Consider the following 16001-nt stretch of genomic DNA (forward strand, 5'->3'; position numbering starts at 1 on the left):
CTGGTTCTGGTAGTGCTGCTAATGTCGCCGCAAACATGTTTAGAAGCTTTAAGAACCTTCGGTTCTTGCTTCTCGTTGAGATCGGCGGCGGCATTCCACGACCAGACCACGATATTCGGCTCGGTGACGTGGTCGTCGGTCGCACGATGATTCAACATGAACTTGGCAGGGAGGATTCTGGCGATGGGCTAGAGGATACCGGCGATCCATACATGCCGCCTCGGGACATCAGGACGACGCTTTCGGCAATCAAGGTTCGCGCAGAAATGGGGCAAAATGCTTTACATGGCCTTCATGACCAATTGGAGAAGCGCGGCCTGGTCAACAACGAGTACTTGGATGGAAACCGACTAGAGGACCATCTTTTCAAGGAAGATTATGACCATCTTGACGAGACGCAGGAGTGCGACAAATGCGATATTGCGCAACGCGTGCAGAGAACATCAAGGCAAAGTGCCGACCCGCAGATACACTATGGCATAATCGCGTCGGGACCCCAGGTCATCAAGAACGCCAAGGTCCGAGACGACATAGGGAATCGCCACCAAGCTCTCTGTGTGGAGACGGAGGCTACCGGCCTGATACACAAATTTCCATTCTTGGCCATCTGTGGCATCTGCACCTACGCGGATTCTCACAACAACGACCGCTGGCAGAAATATGCTGCCATGGCGGCAGCCACGTACGCAATCGATTTCCTTCGAAGCTGCCAGTCCGTTGAGAACTAACCGGAGCCTGCGTCTACAATGCATACACGGGCATTTCGTCGTGCACGCGTGTATAAGAAGGGTCCTTTACATAAGCGGCCGACTTGCTCTCCTCGGAGTTGCGAGCCGCCTGATAAAACATTTTTAGAATGCCTTGACTGTGGCAAATACGGAGCCCTCGCATCCTGCAGGCAACTTCTAGCCTCTACTTAGTAAAAAGCTAGCACGGCATAACACTTGGCAGTAGGCCGCAGTAGAAGTCGTGCCTCAGCTTCTGCTTTACTAGCAATATTACGGCCTCCTTTAAGTCTTCATCTTTTGTCTTCTGTGACAACGGTCCCCATGGTGACGAGGAGGCGAGGTTGGGAGCGGCCTTCGGTGCGCTCTGCCTTGCGGATAAGTCTAGTCAGCAGGAGGTTAGCTCTGTACCTGGCGAAGTAATTGGTGCGGACGACATCTGAGAAGAATGGATCCTGATGGTGATCAACTCGGGAAATAGTTTCTCATGTATCCCCTTGCACACCTCTCCGGCTTATTGCTCCTTTTGCGGCACCTCCTGGATGCAGGTCCAGCGTTTCGGGCTGTGGTCGACGAGCTGCTGCAGGCCGAGCGAGTTGACCAGTTCGAACTTGGGGCTGAAGTTCTCATCGCTCTCGTCGACCACGTCACGGCTGTGGCGGTGTATGAACTCGTACTGCTGCAAGAGCTGGTCGGCAGTCCTACTCTTCTGGCTGATCTTATGCTCGATGCCCATCAGTTGGAACGACAAGATGTGTTCGGGCTGGACGAGAAGCACGCCACCCTCGTCACTGCAGCGATTCCGAAGCTTCTGGAGGGCGCTGACCTCAGACTGACCGACCTTGATCGAACGAGAAGAGGGGAGATGGAACACTTGGCGGTCGACCAGGTCGCCGAGCTTCGAGACGAGTATGTGCACCATCTGCTCGCTCTGCGGCTTGGCTACGATCACCCGCATCAGCTTATCGCCGTCTGCGAGCGACGCGATGAGCATCGACATAATCACTGACGACTTGCCTCCGCCCATGTTCAGCTGCATGGCGGCGTTCTTGTCGTGGGCGGGTTTCTGCATGTGCGTGGCAATGTCAACCTGGTCTTCGCGGATGAGGATGGGCCCTTCAATCTCGAGAAGGAGCCATTCAGGGTGCTCGGCTGGCTCCCAATTGGCGTGGCCGTTGTTCTAAAGCTCCTTGGTCCGTGCCGCCTGACTCTTTCTTCCCGGGGTCCCGATGATGTCCTTGTCCGGTTGGAAGCTGCGCCTGTGGTCTCGCACAATCTGAAGGACGCTGCCGTGGTTGAACGTGCGGCTGCGGCTGGAGGCGAACTGTGTATACGAAGTCGGCAGGGGACCAAGCTCATCCTGCTCGAGCAAGTGAAGAACGTGCTTGGAACGTGCACGATTGTGCTGTCCGCCTTCTCGGCGCAAGAGAGCGAGACCAGCTAGGTCGTGAGCGTAAGCCACCTCTCTCGTTGGCAGCTGGCTGTGAACGCGATGCAGTTTGAGCCAGTCCCGCACGATGAAGCTCTTTGTTGCGTTCTTCCAAGGTAGGAACTATTTTGCGTTATAAGAAAGCTGATCGATGCGGAGATCTGCAGAGCCATGGGCAACTGATGGTTCCAGATGTGCGTTGGCAGATCCCTGACTACAGAAATATGCAAAGCGACCTGCGGGTATGGAGTGTGTTGGCTACGGCGTATGTCGCTGTTGCAGTGGGAGAACCACTGGCTACATCCCGGGCCTGGTAGACGACATCTTGTTCAGTGCTGTGATCTTCGGTACCGAAAGTCGAGACGTGGAATTGGGCAATAAGAATCTTGTGACGCTAAAGGAGTGTACTTTCGATGCCGGAAGAGGGATTATGGATCTAGTATCCGGATGGCTTTCGTGGAAAAGTTTGTTCTCAGCGGCTTGGTCGGGCAACACCTTGACCTGCCCGACGAAGCTATTGTGCTGAGCCAGGACTCCAATCTGGTCGTCACAGTGCATCGTCTGCATCACACGCAGCTGCTTGGGGATGAACTTCCCGCTTTGGAGTCAAGGCAGCAATCTTCGTGAGTATTGAGCTGGATACTTTCGTGAATCCATTGGCCGACCTGACAGCGGCGGATCGCAGAATGCGCAGCGCCTCCTCTATGCCTGTCCACGAGGTGAGCTCGTCAGGCATGCAGAAAGCCGTCAAGGCATGAGGGAGACACAGAAATAGCTTGCTCACTAGGTCTCCGCCGTCTACAAGACACCCGAGAAGTGTGTCAACTCGATATGCGGAGAGACAGGGTTTTGTGCTCTCGATTATGTGCACAGACACGTGTCCTGGAGTTCTTTCGACTTGCGGATTGCCGTTTGGTACCATAACGATCCGCTCAGGTGGCGAAGACGTGCTCGTCAGCACGAGCTTGTTGAACAGACCAACAAGGGTGCCGATCTCTTGGTTCTCATCAATAGCCATGCCACGAAAGTCTCTCCACCGCATAGCAGTGTCTCCCGCTTTGAGATAGAACCGAGAACGGAGAATGAGCAGCTCAATGTCGAGCCGCTTGTGGTCGGGCGATGATAAGCAGGGGACGAGGGCCTTCTCGAGGGTACCCAGGATCCCAGCCAGAGTCTTTGGAGTAGCCGTGCGAAGGCTAATGACGGTCGTGTTATCCTGTTGAAGCTGCCATTGATTAACAGCAGCCTCGCGCACGAGAGTCCACAGCTGTTCGGGAACATCCCAAGGCTTTTCCAGCGGACGCAAGCTCACAGTCTGGGTTGTCTTGTCGTGAAAGTGAGCATAGTCCGCAACGAAGGCTCCGAATACGAGCCACTGAGGAGCCTACTGGGCACATAATAGAACACGTGGCTGTCCTTTGTCGCTCGCACGTAGAGCTCACTCGAGCAAAGAGCCAACTGCATATCATGCCCAGCAAACGGAACGTTTGTGGGAAGCCGTGTGAGCTCTTTGGCATCACCTCAACGATGGACCTGCCACACAGAGTCTTGTAGGTCGGGTGGCTCTCGTATTCTAACAGAAGTCAGTTTAGTGGCAGGCAGTTGACGAGAAGTTCTCCCGTGAACAGATTGAAGCGCACGACAGGGGCGTACGCCTCGTACGCCTCGCCCACAAGCCACTCTGGATATTGACTCGATACGGGTACACAGCTCTGTTATTTGCTGTGACCTGACCAGGAGCTGTGGATGGCTTCGTCAAGGGCGGGACTGCCGTCCGTGATGGACTACGTGAGGAATCGGAACGCGTAGTGGCTGATCCGCTTCTATTGCTAAAGAAGGTTATCATTGGAACCAGAGCCGCCCTCACTGTGGATGCCCTCGCGTGGAATCATGGAGGACTGCAGTAATTGAGACGCAGCGACATGAAACTGAAGTGCGGTTGAAATGTGACCATGATCCATATCGAGGGACAGCATGCTAATGAGGGCGCATCTCGCGGCGGGGAGTCGGAAGTCGTTCCGGATCTCGACATTGGTGCTGGCTCGAGCCCTGTCCATGAGCGCAATGACCGATTTGAGGGCCGTGCTCCTTGCCGGTGCCAAATCCTCCTGGCATTGACGCATGGTGAGGGGATCTGTGGTCAACTACAGAACACGAGTGGCACTGAGGATGAATGTCTGGAGAGCTTGGACGAGCTGCCACGATGCCGCGACCCGGGAGGTGGCAGTTATCACACCACCCATCAACTCTTGCGAGAAAGCCGGGTTGGCGATGGCATGGGATTCCCGTGAGATGTCATTTGTCTTCGGGGGGCCGGCCTGGTTGATACATTGCGCGTGAAAGACGAACGTTGACAGCTGGTTGAAAACAACTGACGGTGCGTGCAGCTGCCGAAGGATACTCCGCCACTGCAGCTTGAAGCCCAGAGGCAGCACACAAAGCTCCCCGAACCCAGCCCGTGTCATTTCTTGTGGACAGTTCTGTTGGGAGGCAATGATGGCGTTTGGCGGTGGCCTATCGGGATATGACAGAGTCTTTGGAGCGCAACTTCACCATAAACTGCCGCGGGTTGCCTCGGTCAACATGGCAGAACCGGCCAAGACGCCCGCGGACGAGCTGAAGTATTCTCACTAGAGGCATGGCCGACAAGGACTTGCAAATCGCTTGTGATGAGGTCAATCTTAAATGTCTCGTAGCGCGATTCGAGGAACGATTTTGCCTGAGAGATTGTCGTGATCCTCTGGCTCTGCGGAGCTGAGCAGTAATGCCTGAGTTCCTCGTAGTTGAACAGCTCATGCTTCTCTTGCACCTCAGCCTTGTTCACATACGCCTTAAAGAGGAGGAATACTGTAGCGTCTCTCCAAGCCGGGAACCACTCTGAGGGTGCTAGCTCGAAGACGACACCCTGCGCGGCCAGGATTCCCTTCGGAAGCGGTCACTCGTGCACTGCGGTTTCTAATGCTTGATACTCTTGCACCTTCTTGCACCCCTTGCAGCCCCAAGCGTGCTCGGTAGTCTGGTAGGCCCTCCACCTATTGAAACTATCACGGTGGGTGCAGTTCATGAAATCGGCCTGAGCTTTGAGGTTGGCGTGCCTGCTCTACAGATATGCGAGCTCGACCCTTTTCCTCTGGCGAGCATCCTGCGTCTCACTTTCAATGAGAGTATGCAACTTCTGTTGCTCTTGAGGTGAGTTGTAGTATCTAACGTAGAGAGCGTTTCGCTTATAGAAGATATCGAAGACAGAAGGCATGGCCGCCTTCGAATTGCCAGAGAGTAGGTCGAGGTATGATTCGATCCGCTTGAGCCTCTCGAGCTGAGACTTGTGCGGTGATATCAGGCTCTCAAGTAGGGTATGGATTAAGCTAGGCTGCACACTGGCCTCATGGCACTCGCCAAGCGTGTGACAGATATCGACTGCTAACTTGTTACGAGCAATCCACAGCTCGAGCCAGGTCAGAAGCATAAGCGAGGTGGAGTCTGGATTGTTGTAATAAGTTCCTTGAGCTGCTCCATGATACTCGTAAGCACGCTGCAGACTTCCTCGCAGGTGGGCGGACTCGAAATGTTACGCCGTAGCCAATCATCCAGGGAAGACTCGACCCAGCGCTCGAAGCCCGCTAGATTGAAGTGGTGGTAGGCGTTATTACCTGTGTGGATACGAGGTAGCTTCTCAGAGTCAATTAAATTTAGGCTAAACTTTGGCGCGAAAGCGGCCACTGGCTCCCGTAGATCGAGCTGAGTGACTGTCTCGAGGTATCCAAAACCGGTAGCCAGGCAAAGGCGTCTTTGCGGAAGTCGAGAGTTGTGAGTGGAGCGTAGTCCGGACTGCGAGCATCGTTCTTGCATGTGACCTTCCACCGGCACTCCAAGACAAGATTTGTATCTCTGACGACACCGCTGCCATAATCCTGAAGCCAACTGTTGACGTTGCCACCTAGCTTGGGCACGTCGGCTGGCTTCTGTGCGGCGATGACGAACGCAATGAACTCTTTCTATACAGGAGCTCTGGAATTTTCGGTACTCGAGTCAAGTGCCATTTCCAGTCTTAACAGAGTCTATTAAAGACCAACGCGAAAGAGGAGCCACGTATCTGATCGAAACCAGGGATCTTTGGTGGACAACTACATGGCTTCCTCGCGGATCTTCGTATTGATGGCCTGCACCTCGATCGCTAAGCCGAGGGTGAGCAAGATAGAAGAGAGGTATTCAGTCACGATGAGGGGATTGGTTGAGTTGCGGACCTCGGCTATCTTTGTGTCTGCCTTTTTAGCCTTAGGCTGCAAACACGACGCGTCCTGTTCGCTCGTTTTGCTGATTGTGAGGACCACGGTTCCTACGACGTCGACGTGCAAAAGAACATAGACAGGAACGACGATGGCCTGGCCGGGAAACGTTCGGATCAATCTGCCTTTGGTGTCCACGATGGGTTCGTTGGAAGGAGTGAGTCGAACATCTCGAAGTGAACATCGTCAGCGACACAATTTATGAGCATGACAGCATTCTGCGAAGTGACCCGGAGGAGCATACAGCCATCTTAAAGGAGACAAGAGGTTCTTCAGTCAGTTACCAAATATGGCAGTGCAGGTATTATGCTCCGTACCTTTCGTGCACAGGTTTTGGAGCCTTGTTGCAAGCATCTCGGGTTGGATGGATACCTGGCTGTCGGCGATGGCGTGCAGCTCGGAGAAGGTGAGCAGCACATTGGCAGCCGTCTTCGTAACAGACTGATGAAAACCTCCTGAGTGGTGCTCAAAATCTTGCAGAGCTTGGGTGACAAATCCCACGAGACTCCGGACACATGTCTGAGAATAATCGTGCTTTTGAGGCAGCCGCGGCGGCAGAAAAGGTGATTGATGGCGTAGAGGATGCTCTCGCGAGTCTGCCCATCCCGCGCAGGCGCCATAGCGAAAGCCCAGTCCCAGCCAGGGCGAATACGCAATGAGAGAGATTCTGCGCGGCAGCGAGGGGTTCGAAATAGCGAGCTGACAAGGTCTGCAATATCACCTCTCTCAGATTAGGGAGAGGGGTGAAGGGGGAAGGGGAAAGGGGGGAGGGCAAAGTCGGATCGAGACGGGTGGGAGAGAGTCATGTAGGTTGCAAAGATAAGGAAAGCAGCCTAACAGAGCAACTCGGTGCACATCTTTCAGCGGCATGGCAAAGAGCCTTGCGGCTGGCTTGGGTTGCAATCAAGCTGAGCTTCCTTGTTGCTGTGGTTATATTAGGACACTACCCAGAGGAGCCAGGCACATGTGGAGTGAAAAGCACTGTTCTTTTTCCCTATCTTGTGGTCTCGTGGATTTTTCTTCAATGGAAGACTTTCCAACACTTTGTTTAATCTGTTTCATATACCGCGCGCAGCGCTGCCCTCGTCGCTGAAGTAAGCAGGCCTGCATGGCTGTGCTTCAGCGACTGCGGAGCAATGTGCCGCGGGATACTGTCATGCTGTGGCCGCAGCATCTAGCGTGCATTCACTTTGCTTCCCATAAAAGCTCAACCAGTAACATTCATGTGATTCACCGTAATGGACAAGCTCCAGATGTGAGTTATGAGACGAGCCCGGCTACCGGCATCGTGAACTCGGTCACTGGCCGCAAGGCGTAGCTCTTACAATTTCTGCTGATCCTGAGGACGACGGTGAAGTGCAGAGGTGGGTTACTGAATATGTGGCGTGCAACCTTTTGCTGCAGCGACTCGCACAGAAGGCCATCACGACCTCGTCTATCGTATCCTCGGCCGGCGCCGTCGCTGTCTTCATTCTGGACGCTCGTGTCGCTACTATCGAGTTGCCGGATAATATCCTCAAGTCCAGCTCACTGGACATCGTTGAATCGGATCTGGAACCTATCCGTAGTCTCGTCTCGGCCAAGCCGCAAAGGCCGGACGCAGTAATAGAGGTAGCGCGCCCAGTAGAGCTGATACCGGTCCTTCGTGTCCTGGCCGTTATTCGTCCAGGACGGGCCAGAGGTCTCGCGATCGGGGTCTACACTAGCCAGGTACTGGAGTACCTCTGTTGGCACCTGGACCTGTCCGTTCAATTCCTCGTACGACAAGCTTGTCAAAACTGCCCCGAATCGGAGGAGGCGCTCTTACTCGGAGGCCTAGACCTCTTCGTCGCCGTGAGAACGTTGCGACCTGCTTGGAAGTGCTCGCCAAAGACGCTGCTCGCTAAGTGCCTTGCCCAGCCCATCTCGCAGACCCACGTCGACTCGAAGTCGACTCCTTGCCGGCTGTCTACCGTCCGGCGTGTCTCCTTTAGCTCGGTAGCTACCTTCTCTTGGTGTCTAGCAACGCCCTCGAGTAATACGTGCTGTTAGGAGGCCTCAGTAGTTGTGCTTGAGCCTGCCGCGTTTTCGTTTCTCGACGACCCAGAACCGGGCATGGCTGCCTTGCTAAAGGATCTGGAGCCGTACCCCGCTCCAACCACTGTTACCACCACGGCCGCTAGTCTTGGTCGTGTCCTGCTAGCGAGCAAGGGACCCTGATCCGCTTGAGGCTCATTGTCAGGAAGCAGCAGTCCAAGCAGCCAAAGCCGCCTACGACCAGTGACTGCTTTATATGTGGCGATTCGTCGGCTGGTACTGGTACCGGGTACAGTCGAGAACCTGGCGTAGTGCCTCGACCTTGCCACGGCGCGCCCGCCAGAAGCGTAGTCGTATATCATTGTCCAGCCGCAACACTGTCTTGCACGAGACGCGGAGGAGACGCGATACTCCAGGCTGGTACTGCTGGCGTCAGCCGCCGCATGCAAGCTCAAACACTCCGGCCGATGTCCCAGTGCGACCACGATCGGCCTCACAGCGGATCGCCATCGCTAGATTGTCCTTTCGGTTGCAACAGAACTATCAGATCGGAAGAGTAAGATGGTGCATAAATCAGGTGTGTCTGTGTTCTGCTCTACGTCTAATCACTAGCAACTACGACGGCTTTCCACTCCGCAGGTTTGCGAGTCCCGTCCATCCCAGGTTGCCTTCGACCCTTACTATGAGGACAGCCGAGCGTAAAGTCAGGAGCCTGCCGTTACAGCAGAGAGTCCTCAGCTTGAGGAGCCCTTCTGGGAAACGGTTTTACCTCAGATACGCAGGTAGCAGTACACGGCTACACCACGCTAGGTCTTCAGGCTTGGCAGGATAACCTTTGAAAGCCTCTTCATGACCATCGAGGTGATAAGTTTGCTTGAGCATCTTGTTGTTGTGTTAATGCTGCTCTCGGGCATCTGGTGCAGGCGTCACGGAAGTCTGTGGATGTGACCAGTCGATCCAGCTTGCGTGAAAGCTGGGGATCTAGCGCTTCCGGAGCTGAATATTGCACTCGATGAATGTGGTGAGTGCTAGCAAGGCGAGCGAGTCGATCTGAGAGCTCCTGCTGCCATAGTGTGTGGTATTGAGGACTACGGTGAGCGTTGACTTGGCCATGTTAGCTGTCATCTGTTCAGCTTTTGGCGAGGGCATTACATTTACTTTATTCTTGTACGTGGCGCCAGCGTGGCGTTGTAGCCGATGAGCTTGTGAGTGCCGAGGCGATGAATGCAGTCACGTTTGAAGACGATTGCGCCTTGGTCCACCTGGTCCTCCACTATGGTGTCGCGGCGCTGCTAGAGAGAAAGCGATGTCTCCCGCAACATAGCACAGGGCTAGCATGGCGGACGTCGATGGGACGCGCGAATGTGGGCCTTCATTGCTAGACTTCGGTTAGGTGATCACGAATCTCGCGATACGATCTACTCTTTAACCGCAGAGTTTTTGATACCACTGGCAGAGTGGAATCAAGGCGATTGATGATATTTGTTGAATTTGCTGGACGATCTTGTAAACCTCAATAGCAGTCTGCGTGGTGCCCAATGATTGCTTGTGCCACAATATCTAGAGGTTCGCAGTTAGCCCTGTATCAGATAACGGAAACTGATTTGTCAATCAACCTCACCACTTTCTGCGTAACGGCACATCTCGAACACGCTACTAAGTTCCAGTCATGACCTTGTATCAGTAGTGCGAGCAGGTATGCAGGTTTTTGCATCCCAGGCGAGGAAGCCAGTGCACAGAGCTCGTCAATTTTGAGCCACTGCGCACTGAGCCAAGTGAGAAGCTGCAGCTTGGCGGCATCGGCGCCATCGCCTGTGCGCTTGACCTCAACAGACAAGACAATAGGCTTATCACGAAGTCCCGGATAGCTGGTATGATTCAGACTCAGTTCCGGAGATGCGGAAGCTAACATAAACCTCTTAAGCTGCTCATAACGCGATGACTCCGCTGGAGTCTCGCTGTCTCTGTGCTTGTCCTGTGGACGGTATGCAATGGCGAAGTCCACCTTTTTAAAGGGCGTCCCAGGCTTGCGGCACTGAGGGACGATGGAGGCTGTTGAACACGGGACAACGAGAAGGTCCGCCAGCTCGTCCGCGGTCGGACTTGTTGTATCCATCCACCTGCCTGGTTGGATGGCCGAGACTGCCTTGTATAGGAGCGGGTAATAGACCATGGATGCCCATGCTTGCTCGTCGAACATGCCCTCGCTGCACTCCCGCGCCTGGCGGACAATGTGATCGACAAAGTCTGGCTGTGGCGTCGGGCCGATGGCGCTTCGTTCTGAGCCGTAAAGCGCTGGGTCGCGCCACTGCCGGGTGGCTCGTGTGCCTTCGTAGTGTGCCTGGATGTCGTTGCGCGCTGAGGGACTCACCAACGGTGACTTCGCTTGAAGGGCAAGGATGAGATCCGCAAGGGCGTCAGGCAGTCGCTCATCTTCAACATCGATGTCGCAGACCTCTGCACCGCCCAGCTCTGCAGGGATGATGCGCAGCTGGGCGAGCTGTTTGCTCGGAGAGCTCGAGGCAGACGACTCGGATCGAGCGGACATCGAGGAGGCACGACTATGATTGATGGCGAGTCGGTGAGAGCGTGTCGGGCGCGGAGTCGCTTCTTCGGGTGTGTCGTTTGATGGTCGGGGTCTCTTGGACGGAGACGAGCCCCGCGACGTGGGCTGCGACGTGGGCGGCGACATGAGGCCGAGGGGGCGCTTCGATGATGAAAGTTGTTGTCCCGGTTGTCGTTGTGACCCACTGCTGCGGTTCAGGTCTTGATGTGGAAGACTTTTAAGCCACTGCTCAATGTCGGACTCAAGTTCATCCATGGCCGTCGCGGGCTATCCTCTCGCGCACTCGCCGTCACTGTTGTCGAAAGGACGACAATGGAAGTCGTGGCGACTGACGACAAGCGACAGCTGAAGTACGCTAATATTGCAGGTGGGTCTCTACCGTTGGCAGGGCAACCACAGCTTGCCGGTGTTATCGGGTGGGGCCTGTCGGAGATATCATAGCGGAGTCCATCCACAGCAGATCTCTGTGTACTTACAAAAGTCCTCAAGCGCGAGAAGGCTACAGTACTATTATCGGACAGCTCGACAGCCCAGAAAGTCATACTGTGTGTAGCAGCCTGGCCGATCGAGGCATGTTCCGCCCAAGATGTTGCAGTATAATGAGCGGCTGGATGTCGACTTATGTCTTCTCCAGGACCAAGCTGGTCCGGAAGTTCATGTTACGGCTCGCGGATGCTGCAACGAAGTCTTTGTCGGGCTGACCCTCCGCCAGTAGGTGAATTCATTAGGTGCCAATCCCAAAGCTTAGCGCGTACAGGGGGCGACCATTTTGTGAGTGCTAATCCCGCACAAGATCGTCTGATTGTTTCGCGGTTGTCAGTAAAACTATGCTCGCTGAGGCCCATGTAATCGAGACACTTGTGGTGCAGGAAAGGGTTCATTTTGTCGAGACGGCTGGTCAGAAGGCCGCCGTGACCAATATGACAATCCCGCATCCACTTCTCCCGCACCCAAGACGCGCCAAAAAATGCCAAAACAAAGCACGTTCAAACAACAATGATTCTGCCAAACATGTGTATAAACTCAAGATACCCTAATGAAATCATTGCCCTTCTGCAGCAGAACTTCAATTTCAATTGTAAAGAGTTTTAGAGCTAATGAGTTTTTGAAGGTACATGCTGGCTTAACTGATGTGATTTAGTGCTTTCCCAGGAAGGTTCTAATATTTCAACAAAGATAAAAAAAAAGCATTTCTTCTGAATCTCGAAAAGGTGAAGAATAGAAGCTACCTATTATTTGAAAGCTGTGTAGATAGGTAAACTCTCGTCGAAGAAACCCACAGAGGTACTTTCGTGCACGAACGCGCAAAGCCCGTATAAAGGAGGCTTTGCGACTGTCAGGTCGACTCCAAAAACACTGCGTCGCGTTGCCGCTTCGACCCAAATCTGGGATCTTGGCACGTGGGGATCCAGAACAAGTTAGTGGCTGGGCTAGATGCTGTAAAGTTTGGCTAGTATGATACTGCGGTTTCACAGAATTATATGTGTGTCGGCACAGACTTAATGGACTGTAATTTGCTTATAGCTCTACGCCATGGATATATGACCGGTGATAAACTGATGTGAGTCGATTTGGCCTTGGCTATATTTCGCGCATGGGACACAGTCTGGCTTATATTTAGCCCTGCACGGTACCGGCGACTATCGTGCGGGACTATGCTGTTGAGCAGGTGGTCAAGACGGCAGACTGGAAACACCACGTGTTCTGGGGGAATAGCCTGCACACGTGAAAAGGAGGAACAAGGACCAGGAACGTTCTACAGACACAATGAGTGACGTCGCATGACCATGGCCTTGTCACTCATGCTCTGAATATGTGCCAGCGCGCATTGAATTCGAGAATGCTGGCAGCCATCAGTGCATGGTTGACCCTGAGAAATTGAACAGCCAAACGACTATCACTCGAACCGCTAAGGACTGAAGGCATTATCCTTCGAGTGCGGCTGGTCTCCGGCACTTTGGGACAGCACGATCCTCGCTTTCGTTGCGGCGGCAACCTTGTCTCGCCACGATGAATCCAGCCTCCCCCAGAACAAATTCCTCAGCGAAGGCAGATACTGCGCGTCATTGATGCAGTACAGCGCCATTTGCGTATCCAGGGTTTGCTTGTTGAAAACCTCGTACGAGTCTCCTTGCTTAGGATCGAACGCCTCGGAACCAACGTCCTTGATGAGCCTCGACTGCATCTTCTGCGCCGAAGGACGAGATGCAAACATGTCAATGCACTTCTGTAGTCCTGAGACGAAGCGCCGGCGACCGGGCGGCCTATACCGAAGTGGCTGTAGACCGCGTCCGAGTCATTGCGAACGTCGCAGAAGATCTGGTCCACAAGCATAGCCGAATACTCATTTTCGCTTCCCTTCGGTCTGTGCGCCACACAGTGATCTATCCAGCACATTACTCGATGATCCCTCGGAGTACTCTCAAGGAAAGGTCGCCCCCATAAAGCCTGAATGCTAACGTAAAATATCACTTGGTCTCGAAGTCGGTAAAGCTCTGCGGCATGCCTAAAACATGGCCAACTACAGTACTTTCCATGACCAACCATGCAATATACATCTCTTCTAGGCAGCGTCTTGTAAACTCAATGAGCCCCGGACGAACGGAGACCCGGTAGACTGCTCCCCGCTCCTGCCCCGGGACTCTCATCTCCTCTCATTACGCCTCACTATCTGAGGTTTCGAGAACGGGGAATGAGGAAAGAAGACGAGCAGTACATTCCACGTGTCACCTCTGTCTTGCGGACAAGCAAAAAAGACCCCTCAGTCGCCTTCCTCCTGGAAGGTCGGTTTTGTATTACACTAATCCAGTCAATCATTTGCTCATCTCACTGATAAGAATTCATACCATCAAACCAATAGTCAGTGATCTCTGGACCGCCCAAACCAACTATTATCCCCCGTAATATTCTTGCCCCCAGTTAGCGCTTTCAACCCGGACTCAACACTCACTGATGCACTATCGAGTGAGGAAGGATACCAAGTACTGCCCGTCAAATAGGTAAGTTCGCGGCTCAGAGATCGCTGGCCTCCAGGATTTCTGCCGGGAGGAATGTAGGGGCGGAACATTTCCGAGTGTGCTTATCAGCAATGTAATCACAGTGTGCAGTGGGATTTTCCCATCTGAGAAGTTGGGAATGCCCTCGTCGCCGGTGCTCTGCAATGTTGACTGGGGCGAACCCTGCCCAAGGTCAAGATGTTGAGCGGCCAGAGCTAGCAACAACGATACTTGTTTATGGATATTGGACGCAAATTAAGGTTGGAAAGGCATACACCGTTTCTCGCATTAGCCAGAATTTGACTATGATACAGCACCACGTTCCTAAACACGACCATGGTCAAATGACAAGCTTTATTCGATGACCAAATTCACAGTCAAAGACTGTACTTCAATCATAAATACCGCAGCGTGCCCTTTGAAAGTCGAGTATGGCCGGCATCTTTTCTCTCTCCTCTGCCACTCCCTGGGTAAACAGGGCTGCGCTACCTAGTACCAGTCCCAGACCTACGAAAATAGGAAAGATAGGGAGAATGCCATTCATCATGTTCATTACAATGTTTCTCGCGAGCAGTGCGGTCAATGTCCTTGCTCTTGTGCCGTCGCCAACGCCGCAAGGTAATGCTTGCCCAGCATCCTATTGCTCTGTGGAGTCGCAGTTCCATCCCATCATGCTCCAGGGGATAACATGTGACGACTGGACAATGGGCGGCAACGTTCCTGATTGGGCTGCACAACAATCCGGGTGGTTTCCTGTGATCAACACGACTAGCATAGAGATGCTTGCGCGCTACGCATCCAACCGGCCGCAGTCGCCGCAGTGGGATAAAGGACATGACCTGATCGACGCGCTGGATAGAGTGGAGCGCCTTAGTAAGGACTCGTTGTTATCCTGGAATGGTATCCTCTATGCAGCGCTGACGGAATTCTGGCGTACTTACCGGATACCGCTGGCTGTGCGTGTTGGTGAACTTGTGGAAAATCGGAGAGACTCGCTACTGACCTCGTCTGAGGCTCTAGAGATGAGCGAATACTTGTATTTCCAGGGAATGGGCTCATCCTATGTTCCCTGGATGAATGGGACGGACCACAAAGTACGTGGTCTAGCGACACGCGTTAATTGTAGTGGCCTGCGCGAAGGAGGCCCATACAAGGGATTGCTGCATTCCGCTGCCGTGTTTCATATGCTAGACACGCATTGTACGCACGATCAGTGGCTTCTCGGCAGCATATTGCACAACATCAATACAATTAAGTGGATCGCTTATGCGATGAAATGGTCTTACATAGAGCAAAAGGCGGACCTAATGAAAGAACGCTTATACGTTATCGGGCGGGAAAGAGACGCGGAAATCAGTTCGTCACGGTTACCAATACAAACCACGACCGTGTCAAGAAGCTCCCCAGTGGCTTGGATGTAAGGAGCTACAGTACAGTACTGCAAAAAGAATTGTAAACAGAAAGGCCAAACCCAGTGCTTTTGCAAGATACTTTACCTGGATGCTTACGGGAGAAGCGCAATTACGTACGCAGTGATGAACGATCACGAAGAGTGCCTAAAAGTTCTATTAGAACTTCCTGGTAGCTTACAGGCACTGCGCGCAAGGGATTATGTTGACAGCCGCCCCGTTGATTACACATGCGAGGGCCGAAAAGACATTCGAATCCTTCTAAACGCAACTAAGTTAGCCCTTGAGACAAAAGGCTCTAGAATCCAGTATAAAAAGCGGCGTTGGTGAATACCGGGCAGTTGACTTTAATGTACTGTATAACGTAATCCACAAGTGAGTGAGCCACCTTCCAGGCACCCGTACGACAATGTGTAAGATAATTCAACCATAACGCCCTAAATCAATTGAAACTATGAGGAATCCTCTTCTTCAGAGGCAGATATAACTTTCTGACACGTACGAGTATTATAGCCGGGCTCGCCGTAGACGCTATATCGTCGCGCGTGCGTTTCTGGCCTCCTCGTACGACTAG

The 16001-nt window shown here is 53.3% G+C and overlaps 7 protein-coding genes across 7 annotated transcripts; 2 read left to right on the forward strand and 5 right to left on the reverse strand.

Moving 5' to 3' along the window:
* B0I36DRAFT_254670 (nucleoside phosphorylase domain-containing protein) lies at positions 1–728 on the forward strand (the record flags this gene model as incomplete). Its single annotated transcript, XM_046150830.1, has 1 exon — positions 1–728. A coding segment is annotated over one exon (728 nt), but the record flags the coding sequence as incomplete, so codon positions are not given.
* Positions 729–1239: 511 nt separating this feature from the next.
* B0I36DRAFT_254278 (uncharacterized protein) lies at positions 1240–1764 on the reverse strand (the record flags this gene model as incomplete). Its single annotated transcript, XM_046150810.1, has 1 exon — positions 1240–1764. The coding sequence occupies one exon, from the start codon at positions 1762–1764 to the stop codon at positions 1240–1242; it is 525 nt and encodes a 174-aa protein (XP_046005627.1).
* A 937-nt stretch (positions 1765–2701) lies between these two features.
* On the reverse strand, positions 2702–4673 carry B0I36DRAFT_254694 (uncharacterized protein; the record flags this gene model as incomplete). The annotated part of the gene is made up of 3 exons (XM_046150831.1): positions 2702–3461; positions 4084–4195; positions 4319–4673. Coding segments are annotated over 3 exons (1227 nt in total), but the record flags the coding sequence as incomplete, so codon positions are not given.
* Positions 4674–6278: 1605 nt separating this feature from the next.
* Positions 6279–9338, reverse strand: B0I36DRAFT_354886 (uncharacterized protein; the record flags this gene model as incomplete). Its single annotated transcript, XM_046157360.1, has 6 exons — positions 6279–6610; positions 6758–7036; positions 7766–7932; positions 7972–8218; positions 8248–8438; positions 9226–9338. The coding sequence occupies 6 exons, from the start codon at positions 9336–9338 to the stop codon at positions 6279–6281; spliced, it is 1329 nt and encodes a 442-aa protein (XP_046005629.1).
* Positions 9339–9994: 656 nt separating this feature from the next.
* On the reverse strand, positions 9995–11322 carry B0I36DRAFT_336321 (uncharacterized protein). The gene has a single exon (XM_046155590.1). The coding sequence runs from the start codon at positions 11275–11277 to the stop codon at positions 10042–10044; it is 1236 nt and encodes a 411-aa protein (XP_046005630.1). The 5' UTR covers positions 11278–11322; the 3' UTR covers positions 9995–10041.
* A 1609-nt stretch (positions 11323–12931) lies between these two features.
* On the reverse strand, positions 12932–13273 carry B0I36DRAFT_254769 (uncharacterized protein; the record flags this gene model as incomplete). Its single annotated transcript, XM_046150836.1, has 1 exon — positions 12932–13273. A coding segment is annotated over one exon (342 nt), but the record flags the coding sequence as incomplete, so codon positions are not given.
* Positions 13274–14575: 1302 nt separating this feature from the next.
* Positions 14576–15439, forward strand: B0I36DRAFT_354888 (uncharacterized protein; the record flags this gene model as incomplete). Its single annotated transcript, XM_046157361.1, has 1 exon — positions 14576–15439. One exon carries the CDS (start codon positions 14576–14578, stop codon positions 15437–15439), a length of 864 nt encoding a protein of 287 aa, XP_046005632.1.
* Positions 15440–16001: the final 562 nt, after the last annotated feature.

Source organism: Microdochium trichocladiopsis (genome assembly GCF_020744255.1).
Source record: "Microdochium trichocladiopsis strain MPI-CAGE-CH-0230 chromosome Unknown B0I36scaffold_12, whole genome shotgun sequence".
In the NCBI taxonomy this organism is placed as follows: domain Eukaryota; kingdom Fungi; phylum Ascomycota; class Sordariomycetes; order Xylariales; family Microdochiaceae; genus Microdochium; species Microdochium trichocladiopsis.

What these genes read in the sequence shown, in the direction of transcription:
- B0I36DRAFT_336321 (XM_046155590.1), bottom strand. Translation starts at nt 11,277, where the DNA reads ATGGATGAACTTGAGTCCGACATTGAGCAGTGGCTTAAAAGTCTTCCA.